The 15131-nt window shown below is 37.7% G+C and overlaps 1 protein-coding gene across 5 annotated transcripts in view; it reads right to left on the reverse strand.

Annotated features, from left to right (window-relative positions):
• TOR (target of rapamycin) overlaps nt 1-15131 on the reverse strand; it is a 134816-nt gene that overhangs the window by 107475 nt on the left and 12210 nt on the right. For all 5 annotated transcript variants that reach the window (XM_088888344.1, XM_019196265.2, XM_010247311.3 and 2 more), the window contains exons 5-12: nt 14270-14442; nt 12916-13014; nt 11792-11951; nt 9838-9981; nt 9576-9745; nt 9276-9480; nt 9009-9206; nt 8389-8541 (exon numbers count right to left, since the gene is read on the reverse strand). In XM_088888344.1, the coding sequence (XP_088744470.1) occupies nt 8389-8541; nt 9009-9206; nt 9276-9480; nt 9576-9745; nt 9838-9981; nt 11792-11951; nt 12916-13014; nt 14270-14442 (1302 nt within the window). The remainder of the gene's footprint in view (nt 1-8388; nt 8542-9008; nt 9207-9275; nt 9481-9575; nt 9746-9837; nt 9982-11791; nt 11952-12915; nt 13015-14269; nt 14443-15131) is intronic.

Raw genomic sequence — 15131 nt, forward strand, 5'->3', positions numbered from 1 at the left:
TAACTTTATTTGTCTTATGATAACCTTTTTTGCACGGTTACAAGTATATATTTCATGTAAGCTCTCCAATGTACACATGCTTCTATACTTTTTGAATCATTAATACAAATTACAAAGTTATACTTTACCTTTAAAATAACATATATAGAATTTCTTGAAGGGGATGTCACTAAGGTGCTGAATGATTAAGTGATCAAAAATCTTAGTGCCAATTGAACAAGAGATGAACAAATTATTGGTATTCTCACAGTCTCACCACTAGCCTTGCATAAGATGCATGCCTTGTTGTTGCATCTCAGAAATGTTGATTTTTATGTTCCAAATCTAGACCTCCAGTAGAAAGGCAAAAGCTCTTACTTGGAAAAGTGTGGGACCAAACCATATTGATGTTATCCCAATACCGGTCTTCTGTTTTTATACTTCTCTTGAGGAGAAAAAAAAAAGGAAAAAAAAGTTGTTGCAACTTATAAAATACAAAAAAGAAAAGCAATGTGGACAGGGATTTTTTTTGAAGATAAACAAAGAAGAAGGCCTATTGAAAAAAAAAAACAAGGTGCAGCACCTTAGGTGACAGGGTGTCAAGGTGTCACCACCCAATGGGGACAGGGAATATACCAACATCTCTTTTTTCACTGCCACATGATTCCTTTTGCTTTTCAGGAGCTCACACTGGTGTTTCTCTTGTATGTTCTTACTTTTTCATTTTCTAATATGGTATTTATGTGGCAAAAGTTACTGTTTAAACATTTTCTTATATGGTATTTATGTGGCAAAAGTTATTCGCAGGAGCTCACACTCGTGCTTTTTTGGTGTTTCTCAATATATTTCTAGGTCTAAAGATTACTCATTTTTTTCATAAGTAAAAGATTCTTTAAAATTTAATTAAATCAGAAAAGTACCTTTCCGGGGGTTTGTTGACTTTGTTCTGTTCAAATGGAGATTGCTATCCCACCCATTTGCATTTGACCCATATTTGCTGGAGATGACAGTAGCCCAGAGAGTATTAGATTCTTTAGGAAATCTCCAAAGTCATTTACCCTAGAGAGAGGTATTTATCTCTTTCAAATGCCCAAGTCCCAATCCTCCTTCCTCTTTTGGCTTGCAAACTTGTTCCCAACTTACCAAGTGATTTCTGTAGAGAACACTAATGTGGACCCCACTAAGGCAGTTCCCACTGTTCGTATGTCAGCAATAAGTTATGATTAGGATTATTTCTTTATGATAAGATTAGGACTAGCCTTTTATAAGATTAGGATTAGTCTTTTTTCAGCTTTATCTTATCTTTCTTATCTTGTTACCTTGTCTTATCTTGCCATATAAGCAATTCAGTCCTTTTACAAGTATGATACTATGTATATAAATTTAAGAGGGGGCAGCTGTTTAAACACATCAACCCAACTCTCTTTTATCAAAATCTCTCTCTCTCTCTCTCTCCCTCTTCTTTTCTTATTTTTTTTCTCCTTTTAAGTGTCTCTTCAATCTTGAGCAATTACTTGGTATCAAAGCATTCGATCTAGGGTTTCTCATGTGGAATTAATTCAGCCAACCACATGAGAATTATTTAGGGCTGAGATTTTTCATTCGACTGATTCTTGGAGATTACAAGAAGTCTTCAGCAACTGTCCAAGGATTGGAAAGTGCTCCTTGTAATCAGGAAGAATCAGAGAATAATTAAGTGATCAAGGTTAGGTCTTTGGTCAAGATTGGAGGTGCCAATCAGATTTTTGGTTCTCTCATCAAGATTGAAGTTGGCGATCAAGAAGATTTTTCTCCGAGATCAGTTCTGTTTCAGAAGTTTCTCGGGTTGATCAGAATCAAGATCAGTTTTGAGCAAACTGAAGTTGGCAATCAGAATTTCAGCAAGAATTTTTTGGATCAAGATCAGTTTTTTTTCTCAAAAATTCCTGGGTAAGGTCTTATTCCTTCTTGAAGGCAGCAACAAGGATAGCTTAATTTGTGAGGTACGGCTATATAGATTTTTTTTTTCTTTTTCTCTTCTAGAGTTTTAAGAGAAAACCCTGAAATCCAGGACTGTTACTGTGTCTGGATAAGAGATTAGACTTGTTTTTAAGTTTAGCTGCTATCAGACTTCTGTTATCTGATCTTTGTTTTTGGAATTCTGTACCCAGGCCAACAGCTATTACTTCTTAAGATTTAGTAGGCTGATTGATACAGTGATACAGTGAATTGGAAATTTTTTCTTTCTCCGAATCTGATTTCTGCTTCTAGACCTACTGTCGTTAGTTTTTTTTTCAGACCCAGTAGGTTAATTGTTACAGTAAATAAAAGGTGTTTTTTGCTGAACCCCTAACCAAGAATGGAGTTCAAGCACCAAGGGGAGGGTGTTTTTGGAACTGGTTCAGGTGGCATGACTGAAAACACCTGCCAAATTACAACTGTAAAGTTCAATGGTTCAAACTACTTAGAGTGGGCCCAATCAGCCATGATGGCCATTGGGGGAAGAGGAAAACTGAACTATTTGTTGGGAGATGTGAAGGAACATAAGGAGGATCCCACTTATGCTAAGTGGATTCAAGAAAATTATTTAGTGATGACATGGCAGTGCAATTCTATGCAGCCACACATCAGCCAAAATTACTTATGGGCAAAAACAGCTAAAGAAATATGGGATGTTGTGAAAGAAACCTACTCTCAGCCCCTTAATGTTGTTAGGGCTTATGAGCTAAAATGTGAAGTTAAAAATCTCAAGCAAGGTGAGAAACAAGTTTCTATTTATTTTTCAATCTTGAAATCCCTGTGGCATGAAATTGACCACCTTGAATCAATTGAATGGGAAAGTCAAAAGGATGCACAGATTTACAGAAAGCAGATTGAAACTAATGAAGTGTTTGAGTTCCTAGCAAGTCTAAATTCGGAATATGATATTGTGAGGCAGCAACTGTTGACAAGAGACAGAGTAACTCTGTCCCAAGCCTATTCCTTAGTGCACAGCGAAGAGACTAGGAGAAAAGTCATGCTACAGCAACTCTGGCAGCAGTTAAGCACAAATCTAGGAGTGACAAGGAAAAAGACATGAAGAATGAAGCTAAGAAGGACCTAGTATGTGAGCATTGCAAGAAACCTAAACATACTAAAGAGACCTGTTGGAAGTTACATCCACATCTAGTTCCAGCAAAACTCAGAAACAAAAAGGGGAATGCAAATATGGTTGTTAACACTGATAGTACAACATCATCTAGCACAAGAGGCAATCCTCTAGATACTCTAGTTGTTGTTCGAGCTGCTCTAGTTCAAATGGAAAATGAAGTTGGTAATTCAGCTCCACCTCCTCAGACACCATCAGCACCCCCTACCTCAGCTTTTGCTCATTCAGGTAATCGGACCTCAGCTCACCATGCCTCAGTTACAAGTAATACAGAACATTCATGGATAATAGATTCTGGAGAATCTGACCATATGACTGGCTTGCCGTCACTATTTACTACCTATCACTTATCTTCAGGAAGAGACAAAGTGTCCATTGCTGATGGCTCCCTCGTTCCTATTTTTGGCAAGGGAGACATCAAGTTGTCTAATGCTATTTCCTTATCTTTGGTTTTGCATGTTCCTAAGCTTAGTACTAACTTGCTTTCAGTTAGTAGCATTACAAAAAACCAGAATTGTTCAGTAACCTTTTTTTTTCCGAATCGATGTGTTTTTCAAGATCTGGAGACAAGGAATGTGATTAGGACTGGTCATGAGGCAAATGGAGTCTATCTACTTGGAGGGAGTCCTCATTGGAAAGAGAGTGAGACTAAGAGGTCTTGTGTTTCTCAGTCTGTTGATCAAGCTATGCTTTGGCATAATAGGATGGGTTATTTATCTTTTTGGGCTTTGAAGAGTTTGTTTCCTAGTTTATTTGAATCTATCCAGATGTCTAGTTTGAAATGTGAGAGTTGTGGACTTGCAAAACACTGCAGGACAACATATTCATTAAGTAATAATAAAAGTAATATTCCCTTTGAAATTGTGCATACTGATGTTTGGGGACCTTACCATACCACTGCCATGGGGGGGTACAGATATTTCCTACTGTTTGTTGATGATTATACTCGTTTTTCGTGGATTTATCTCATGCGTTCTCGAGATGAGGTTCCAACATTAACCCGGATCTTTCATCAAATGATTTTAACCCAATTTAGGGTCAAAATCAAAATTTTTAGATCTGATAATGCGAAAGAATATTTTGCAAACCCATTAGCCTCCTATTTGCTTGAACATGGGATTATCCATCAGAGTACCTGTCCTCGTACACCACAGTAAAATGGGGTTGCTGCGAGAAAGAATAGACACATATTGGAGGTAGCCAAAAACATTATGTTTACCTCCAATGTGCCTATACGTTTCTGGGGGATGCTATTCTTACAGCAGTGTATCTCATCAATAGGATTCCTTCACGGGTTCTTGACATAAAATCTCCATTTACCCTCTTATATCCTGATAAAAAGTTATTTACCATTCCCCTTAAAACCTTTGGTTGTACATGCTTTGTTCAGATTCTTGGCCCTCATCGTTCTAAGTTTTATCCTAAGGCCTCAAAATGTATTTTCCTTGGTTATACACAAACTCAAAAGGGATATTGCTGCTATGAACCTACTTCTGGGAAAAGATTTGTCGCAATGGATGTCACTTTCTTTGAAAATGTACCCTATTATCCAAGGGTTTCTCCTCAGGGGGAGAGTAGTAAGGATGGGGTTGCCTCGTCAGAAGTTCCTTTACCTATCCCATTAAGTGAAGAGGGGTGTAATGGGGAGGGTTGTCAGAAATGCAGGGATGTGAGAGTCTATCACAGATGATGGAGACAGGTTGATTTCGGGCATCAATAGTGTAGGCCAATCCTAGTCTCCTTTGTAGATCCAGATCCTGGTACCACAGTAGCCCCAGTTCCTTCTACAGAGCTAGATCCAGGTACCACAAATACTACAGATGAAAGACATCCCACCATGGAGCATTCACCTTCATTAGATGATCTTGATCTTCCCATAGCAGTTCGTAAGGGCAAGCGTCGTTGCACCACATCTACAGCTCACAGCATTTCTCAGTTCTTGTCCTACGATCATTTGTGTCCCTCCTATAAGTCTTTTCTCGCATCCATTACCAATGTTCCCATTCCCAGAACAATACAGGAAGCATTGGAAGTACCAGAATGGAAAGATGCAATAAAAGCATAAATGGATGCCCTCATCAGAAACAATACTTGGGAGATAGTTGATCAGCCTAAAGGTAAGAAACCGGTTGGATGTAGATGGGTATTCACTGTGAAACATAATATTGATGGTTCTATTGAAAGGTATAAGGCCCGGTTAGTTGCAAAAGGATTTACTCAGACATATGGTATTGACTACTTGGAAACTTTTGCACCAGTCGCAAAGATGACCACTACCAGAGTCTTATTATCTCTTGCAGCCAGTTACTCTTGGCCGTTATATCATATGGATGTTAAAAATGTCTTCCTCAACGGAGACTTGCAAGAAGAGGTTTACATGCAGTTGCCTCCTAGATTTTATGGTACAGAGACAGGAAAGAAGGTTTGTCGGTTGAATAAAGCCTTGTAAGGACTAAAATAGTCCCCCAGAGCTTGGTTTGATAGATTTAGACAAGCCCTTGAAAGGTTCGGATATGTACAGGCCCAGTCAGACCACACCTTGTTTATTAAGAGAGTGGATTCTTCCTTAACCTTGCTTGCTGTATATGTCGATGATATTGTAGTAATAGGAAATGATAATACTGAGATTGAGTCCCTTAAGCAACTCCTTCATCAAGAGTTTGAGGTAAAAGATCTGGGAGAACTACAATACTTCTTGGGCATTGAGGTAGCCAGATCCAAGAATGGGATTTTTGTTTCTCAAAGAAAGTATGTTCTTGACCTGTTAGAAAATACAGGAAAGTTGGGTGCTAAGCCTGCTGTCACACCCATTGAACAAAATCACAAGATCAATGCAGAGGGTGGAGAACCCCTTGAAGATAAAGCTATGTTCCAACAGTTAGTTGGAAAACTTCTCTATCTCTGTCTCACTCAACCCGACATCAGTTATGCAATCAGTGTGGTTAGTCAATATATGCACTCTCCTAAGACTACTCACCTCCTTGTAGTTGAGAGGATACTAGCATATTTGAAGAGGTGCCCAGGCAAAGGCATTTTATTCAAGAATAATGATCACATGAAGATAGAAATTTTCACAGATACTGATTGGGATAGGTGTGTTGATGATCGAAGATCTACCTCTGGATGTTGTGCTTTTGTATAAAGTAACCTTGTCTCTTGGAGGAGTAACAAACAAAATGTTGTTTCTCATTCCAGTGCTGAAGATGAATGTAGGTCCATGGCAAATGGTGTAGCTGAGATCCTATGGTTGAGATCATTATTTGAGGAGTTAGGTATTGTTTATAAGAAACCCTTGATGTTGTACTGTGATAATCAAGCTGCCATCAATATAGCCCATAATCCGGTACAACACGACAGGACTAAGCATATTGAAGTGGATCGACATTTTATCAAAGAAAGGGTTACATCTCAAGAAGTATGTCTTCCATACATCACCTCCGACATGCAGCTAGCAGACCTTCTCACCAAGGCGGTTTCAAAGAAGAAGTTAGAAGTAGATCTATGCAAGTTGGGAATGACAAACATCTATTCCCAACTTGAGGGGGAGTGTAGAGAACACTAATGTGGACCCCACTAAGGTGGTCCCCACTGTTCGTACGTCAGCAATAAGTTATGATTAGGATTAGTTCTTTATGATAAAATTAGGACTAGTCTTTTATAAGATTAGGATTAGTCTTTTTTCAGCTTTATCTTATCTTGTTATCCTATCTTATCTTGCCATGTAAGCAATTCAATTCTTTTACAAGTATGATACTATGTATATAAATTTAAGAGGGGGGCAGCTGTTTAAACACATCAACCCAACTCTCTTTTATCAAAATCTCTCTCGAACACACACCCTCTCTCTCTCTTTTCTCCCTCTTCTTTTCTTTTTTTTTTTCCTTCTCCTTTTAAGTGTTTGTTCAATCTTGATCGACTACTATTTCCTTTAAACTTTGATGGAAGCACTTCAGGTAACCCGGGTTTAGCTGGCATTGGAGGTTGTTTGAGGGATGAAAGGGGTAATACTTGCTGGACTTTTAGTGGTCCAATTGGTTTGGCTGACTCTACAAAAGCTGAAGTAATAGCAGCTCTTACAGGAATCAGAATAGTGAAAAATCTGCAAATTAAGAACTTAATAATTGCAGGGGACTCAGCAAATACCATAAAATGGTTAAAGGAAAAGGAGGGGGACCTTGGAGACTGAACCATTACTTGGCAGAGGCTAGGGACTCCCCAAACTGCCTAAATGCAAGATTAACTTGGATTCCAAGGGAACTAAATCACATAGCATAGCCAAATGGGGTGTATTTCTGGAAGAACTGTATAGTGATAGAATTCCTCCTCCATAAGCTTTGGGGTTCTACCCCTACTATGTACATCTTCTCATGTACTTTTCTTGCTTTAATGAAATTTGGTTAAACTCTCCTCAAAAAATAATAATAATAAGCAACTGTTACAAGCTTCCCCAATGGAGGCACGAGATGCAGCCTCACTGATTAAAAAAAAAAAAAAAAGACAGCAGTCACAGCACAAGAATTACAATTGATCCCTGGTTACCCCTTGCTTAGCTTATGAACAAGTCGTCGCATTTGTCCCCCTCCTCACCCATTGTATAATCAAGCTCATATACTGTGTTAGCCATTTGAATTTCTTCATTTCGTCTCAATAGCACCATACCACTGAATCTGGGTCTTTTAACCAGCCCACCACACCTTGGAGTCCCCTTCAATCACCAGGTTTTCCAAGTTCATCTCTTTTGCAATCTGAACACCTTGTAGGACTGCAAACAGTTCAGCCCTTATAGAGTCTCCGTTCCCCACCGGTCCTGAAAAAAGTGTTATCAGATTCCCTTCCCCATCTCTTATAACACCTTTTGACTGTGAAAGGTTGATGGTTGCGGGTGATTATCATCAACTGATTTGCAGAATGGCCCAGGGACTATTCTCATTTACCAGAGAAATGTATTCAGAGAGAATCTCTCTTGTGATAATAGTCTTCAGGTGTTTTTAGGCATGCGGTTTTTTGCACATGATGCCAATTACGATATGGAAAACAGTTATCTTCTGCCACTTCTTTTTTTCTGATTAGTAACAATGATCAAAGAGCTTAGTTAAGATGAAGCAAAATACCCCTTTGTTAATAACTCTAACAGCAGAGAAGAGCCTTTTCTTTAAATCTTTTTCTGAGAAAAAATTAATAGAAAAGCCCACATTAATTTCTTTATCAGTACCTAGTGTACATATTGCTGGTTTTTGAATTCCAATGCAACACCAGAATTTGGGCATTAGTTGAAACCATACCTCATCATTTAGAGCAACAAAAACAGCACTAAGACTATCAGCCTGTGCCAGAAAATCATCAAATCCCCCGTTTCCATACAGAGATGAAAAGACTGAGTGTCTAACACTAACATCAGCATCTGCAACAGCTGCAATGAGAAGCTTTTCCACAATCTGTAGAAAATACAGATTAGTCAACACTTAAATCATGTCAGTAGTTTATTTAAGTATAAGAAACTTGTAAAATTTGCAATTATGTCGGTAGTTTATTTAGAATCAAAAGGTTTCAAGTTGGACAAAGAGAACAAAAAACAAAACATGCATTGCAATTTTTTAGCAACAAGTGATCGGGAAATGCCCCAAAGGCCCAAACTAACTACTTTGATACCTTGGATCAATCAAACATAATGAGAGAGATCAAAGATGTTGCCCAAATAGAACAAGGTGGTTAAAGTGTATAGGTGAAAGTGCAACTAAAAGGAAAATTCTTCAAAACAGTTATAAGTCCAAAATTGTTATATTCAAGGTTCAAAATATTGCAATGTATCAGTTCTTGTGCAATACAATAGGAATTTAAAGATGTAAGAGCATCATTTGGGGAAGTAGGAAAAACAATTATAATGAACAACTTACGAACATACCTCCTCAACAAGACGACGTCTCTTTCCTCCACCAGTACGGTTGGATCTGCTAGAACTGAACTGCGGCAACACTGCTCCTGAAAAAGAGTTTGCAACTAGCCTGCAACAACATAAGGCAGCATCCCTCCGTGTAGCACCATCCTCATCTTCCAAATAGATTACAACAGATTCTCTTGCAAATTCAAGAAGTTCATGGCCCTATACCAGAAATTGTTAAATGTAGAACAGATTAAATACATGAAGTAGAGTAAAAGTATACAAAACAACCTTGAAATTGAAGCGTGCAAGAGTCTGCAATGCAAGCTGTACTAAGGCTGAGCCACTAAGATCTGAAACTTGCTGAGGATTACTTATCACATTTCCACGAACTACCACACTGCCTGGCCTGGGTTGAGGATAATGAGGCCTTGAAAGAGCCATAGAAATGCATTCAAGCAAGCGTACTTGAATGGTAGGCAACAGTGATGGGATACTGAAATAACCAAAAAAGCATATAGATTATTAAATTTCATTGGAAGACCCAAACAAATTTGAAGTGTTATATGATATCACAGTACACTAGTGTACCTGGCAGTTATTTGCTCAAGTGCTTCTACAAGTGTAGGAGAAAGACCAGCAGAAAACATAGCATCCAAAAGACTACGAACATGATGTTCCATAGCAGGTCCCATGGATTTTGCAAAGCTTCCCACACAAGCCAAGGCCTCAAGTGAGGGTCTCCCTCTACGAGGAGCAATCTACAAATCAGATAAGATGTGAAGGTTCAGAGACCCTGTTAACAATCAAAGAATGACGTAAAACAAATCAGTTGACAGCATTGATGGCATACAGCATCACGCAAATGAGATGTAATTGTTGGTAAATAGTGGACAAGTTCCCCATCCAAAGCACCAGCCATTTCTCCAAGAGCTATGAACCCACTGGCACGCTCAGCTGGTATTCGCAAAACAGCAAGAATATGATTCATGCAGATCTGTCGAAGAGATTACAATTGCTGTAAATAACTCGTTCGCCAAAGGGTTGTGCTTATGTAAATATTACATAATGTTAGACAAGGCTCTAGTAACATGGAAAATGAATTAAAGAGAAGCCCTAGCCCAACAAGGCAACAAGGGGCTTCCCTGTACAAGTTTTAGCATGTTACTAGTGTAGACATGTGAATGTTCATGCCAAAGATATAGCTTAGTTTGCAATGACAACCTCCAAGGTTAATACGGGCCTCCATGGGCCCGAGGCCCAAGTCTACATAAACATGAAAGCCCAATTAGGTCCATGCCCTATTGTAATAGGATGGTCCCTTAGGAAAAACACTAACTCTTACATAATGAAGCATGTATGTGAGTTAACCCTAACCCAACACCCCATTTACATGGGATTGGTTAGCAAAATGGGTTGAGGTGGCAGCCCTAATCCTAAGCTATAAATAGCCTTACCCAGGGAGAAGGAGGCTTTCTTCTCTCTTTCTCTCTCTCTTGACAATAACACCAACATACTTGAGAGTTCTCACAAGCTCACACTAACAATTGAGAATAGCAAACAATCACAAGCTCTTGTAAACTCCAACTCTACTTCAACATCAAAAGAGGAGAAAAAAGGAAAGAATCTTCTTAGTTCTTTACTTCACACTTGAATTCAAGCTCTTCCAACATCAAGCCACTACGAAAAAGCCCTACTTAGAGAAGCATTCTTCACAGACGATCAAGCACAAATCCTGAAGCGAAGAAATCTACATCAGTTCTTCAAAAGCACCAAAATCAAGGAAATCTACATCAGCACTTTGAGAATCACGAGAAACACACCAATGGCCCTCATCTTCATCACTTTTGACCAATAACCAGAGGTTGCTCACATCGTCGAGCAAAATAAACAAGAGTTAAATCGCTTGTATTTTTCTTTATTAAAAAAATCATTTTTTTTTGTAATTTGTTTACATATTTTGTGTTAATCAAATACACAAAATTTAAAAGAATTTTGTAATAAAGAAAATACAAGAAATTTAACTCTCTTTGGTTCTATTCGATGACGTGAGCAACCTCTGATTAACGGTGGAAAATGATGAAGACAAGGGCCATGGCATGTTTCTTGTGCTTCTCAAAGTGTTGATATAAATTTCCTAGGTTTTGGTATTTTTGAAGAGTTGATGTATCCTCACATTAGGCTTCACACTTGATCGGTTGTGAAGAATGCTTCTTTAGAAAGGGCCTTTCCATAGTGGCTTGATCTTCTTGGGAGAGCTTGGATCTAAGTATGAAGTAGAGAACAAAGAAGCTTATTTCCTTTTTGTTCTTCTCTCTAGATATTGAAGTAGAGTTGGAGTTTTTAAGAGCTTGTGATTGCTTGCAATTCCCATGTGATAGTGTGAGATTGTGAGAACTCTCAAGTACGTTGGTGTGATTGTCAAAGAGAGAGTAATTTCTCCCTAGACAAGGCTATTTATAGCTTAGGATTAGGCTGCCACCTCAGTCCACTTTGTTAACCAATCCCATGTAAGTGGAGTGTTGGATTAAGGTTAACTCCCTCCCATACATGCTCCATTATGTAGGAGTTAGTGGTTTTGCTTTTGCCAAATAAACCATCCTATTACAATAGGACATGGACCTAATTGTTCTTAGTACACTTGGATCCTTGGGCCATGTGTCATGTTTGCATAGACTTGGGCCTTGGGTCTGCGGAGGCCCATATTAAGATTGGAGGCTACCATGTAAACTAAGCCCACATATTTGGTTCAGAAATTGCATGTCTACAACTTCAATTAAATGACCCCCATCAAACTGCATACGAACCGTTAGATAATTTGTAACAAAACGGTCACGCAAAAAGTGAGCAATACGAGGTAGCAGTGATGTAATGCTAAGGCGAACAAGCCGATCCCGGTGCTCCAAGTACCTAAGAACAATCTCTGCCACTTCCCTATACCTAGACATCATAAACTCGCCAGTGTTCCTGGAAATAACACAATGTTCAAAAATAGATATTAAAACATTACATGTATTAAAGGGCAGATGCAGAGAGAGAGAGAGAGAAATTATTAATAGCTGGTTGGAATGTATGTGATAATATGAAAATAGCAAATTCCAATGATTTATTACCAACGTCAGGATACATGCCAGTATTTAGCATCTAGGCAACAGATTTTCTTTTTTTGGTCATTGGACTGGGTAATAGATTTGATCAAATACAAACTCAGATAAATATCAGTCTTATACTGAACACACAGAAGAACTGATAGATGGATAAATTTACCTTTGGTAGTATAGGTTTATTAGTACAAAAACCAACTAAGTTGTTATCTAAGTAAAACATGATAAGGGAGTTTGAGTAGGGGTTTTGGATCTTCATTGTAATCTTCTGTTTAATTAGGGTGGCATTGTTTCTTTGTTTCCTCTCTCAAGTTACTGCTTGTCACCTTGTATCTTCTTTTTTTCTTTTACTCCCCCCCCCCCCAAAAAAAAAAAACACAAAAACTTCCACCCCTTCAAAAGTTTGTATGCCATCATCAACATAAGGTAATCAACTTATGGACTTCATCTAAAAGATTTTCTAGGAAAAAAATTAACCCAATCAAATGATCTACGTACCTAAACAATTTGATCAATTCTCCATGGACAACAATGTGAAATGAGAAGAGTTCATAAAAGTCAGCTTTCAAATGATTTCAAGCTTGTTCATATCCAAGATGCCCAAATGAAGCCCAATGTTGTGTATGTTTTTTTACAAGTCCCAATGGTTGTATGCTTCACAATTTAGAGAAACAAATCTATGCACCTAGTTACTACAATAAGCATGGATAACCAGGATTACTGAATATCTCTCTTCTATAGCTTAAAAGGACAAAATTAGGCTGATTAGTCAGCATGCATACCCATTAGGCCATTAATTGAGAGAAAATATGGCCATCCTTACCCACCTTAGAAGTTCCCCAACTGCAAGAAGAGAACCATGTATGCTGTGAACTGGAGCATTTCTACCCAATCCATCTTGTGTAGCCTCAAACATTCGGTAATACCTGATAAAATTCATAAAAATAATTATTTAATTAATTAAATGTTTCCCAGTTACTAAAACAATAGCAATATTGCATCATGAGTATAAAAACAAACTATTCACTAATAAAACAATCATAACTATCAAATACAAATACCAGACGCCGTTTTTATCAATATACAAATTCCACAGGCATTAAACAAAATCAAGCTGTAACAGAGACATAAATCATGTATAACCATACAAAGGAGATTTACACAGTGCAAGAAATGTCTGTCCTACTTCCTCCTGAAACAGTTAAGCTTGGATTCTATAATACCTTTCAGTTGTTACAAGGATGGGAGGAAGAAAGAAAAAAGCAATTCACTGAGGGCATAAAGAATTCCAATAAAAAGTAAATAATAGATGTGTGTAAAAACATCCATACACATAGATTGATATATTAGATAAAGCAATAGAGAAATAAACAGCACTATTGGGTTTGCTACGGAGCATTGATGATAGGGATAACATGGACCAGGAAGCAAATACACAATGAATCATTTAGCTATATAATCAAGTTACACATAAAAATACAATATTCAGAAAATGGAAGAAGTGAACACCCACCTAAACATATAATGCCTCCATTACAATTATATCACAAAAAGACTGAGAAAACAACACTGTTCTAATCAGACAAGTCATCCTACCATATGGCAGAAAAAAAGGATCTCAACCAGACAAGAAGCTTAACTGACCCAATCAGGGTACTTTTTGAATGCATACATGCCTGTACTATGTAAAAGTATACTTATAAACCATTGGCAACAAAAGATTGTCCTGTACATTGGATTCACTTTTTAGCATCCCTTCCATTGTACATGACATACTCTTTTCACTCTCAAAAAAGTGATACCCGACAAATTGAAACAATAATCGAAAATGTATGTCGTAGAAAAGAATCTAGATAATTCAGAAATATATGAATTACACTGCAGTTGTATCAAAGCAACTGACACAAGAATATGAAAAACATGGATATCCACAGCACCCATAGGACTGAAAATTTCTTCCAATAGGACCAAGATGAGGAGGAACAAGAAACATTTATGACATGCATTGCTTGAGTATGATATAAGACCGTAGTCAGATGCACTACTGAGAACAAAAGTATAAAAGTTTTAAATCTTAACATCTACATCAAGTTTTCATGCATAAAAGTAAATAAACAACAAGAAACTTAATATTTTTATTGGCTTCTTTATACAAAAAAAAAGATGAATTGTTTAACTCACCACTGCACACGCCAACGTGTTTCACGTTTTTCAATAACACGAAGACAAGCACGCAATGCCTCTACAGCCCGTTCACGTACTGCTAATGTTGGATCCCTCAGTGCGACCCAGATGGCATCCACAAATTCAGGAACATGGACATTGAAGACTGTTGATGCATTTTCTGCCATTTCCTACCATTTGGAAATATGTACACCCAAGAACACACAAATGCACACAGAACAAGTCAGGCCATAATATTGGTAATATAGGTAAAGAAGACACTTTTCAAAATCTCAATTGGAGATTCTAAAAAAGCAAATTTGAGTTACAAAAATTATTTAAAAAGTTTGTGATATTAGCATTCATCTTAGTTGAATATATAATTCTTAAAATAGAACTACCCCACATAAAAGGGGAAAATAAATGTTTTAAAATAAATGGAGCAGCAGTCAATATTTCATGGTCTCAAATTTAATAATTGCAAATTACATGATGTTTGAGGTGTGGCCAGCTTTAGGAATAAGAGGGAAGCAAGTATCCCCAAAGGAATCAATCCCAAGTAGTTGGATGGTTCACCAGCACATGAACCTAGCTCATCTATTCCTTGACCAATTACAGAAAGCAGGGTACTTCACTTTTTAAGTAGATACTTATCCTGTTTCAAACATGTGAAAGGATGAAGCAGAAAACAGGCTTCCAGATCAAATATCACATAGGGATCCTCTGGATTCAACATGTTTTCACTTGTGTAGTCCATGTCAGCTTTTTTTTTTTTGACAAGTAAAGAGTCATATTCCATTAATTCAAAGATCAGTTACATGAGAATCCCCTTAGAGAGGCGCGAGGTGCTGCCTCTCCATACAGAAAACACAAAAACTAC

Source organism: Nelumbo nucifera, chromosome 5 (assembly GCF_055504915.1).
Source record: "Nelumbo nucifera cultivar China Antique chromosome 5, China Antique-T2T, whole genome shotgun sequence".
Classification (NCBI taxonomy): domain Eukaryota; kingdom Viridiplantae; phylum Streptophyta; class Magnoliopsida; order Proteales; family Nelumbonaceae; genus Nelumbo; species Nelumbo nucifera.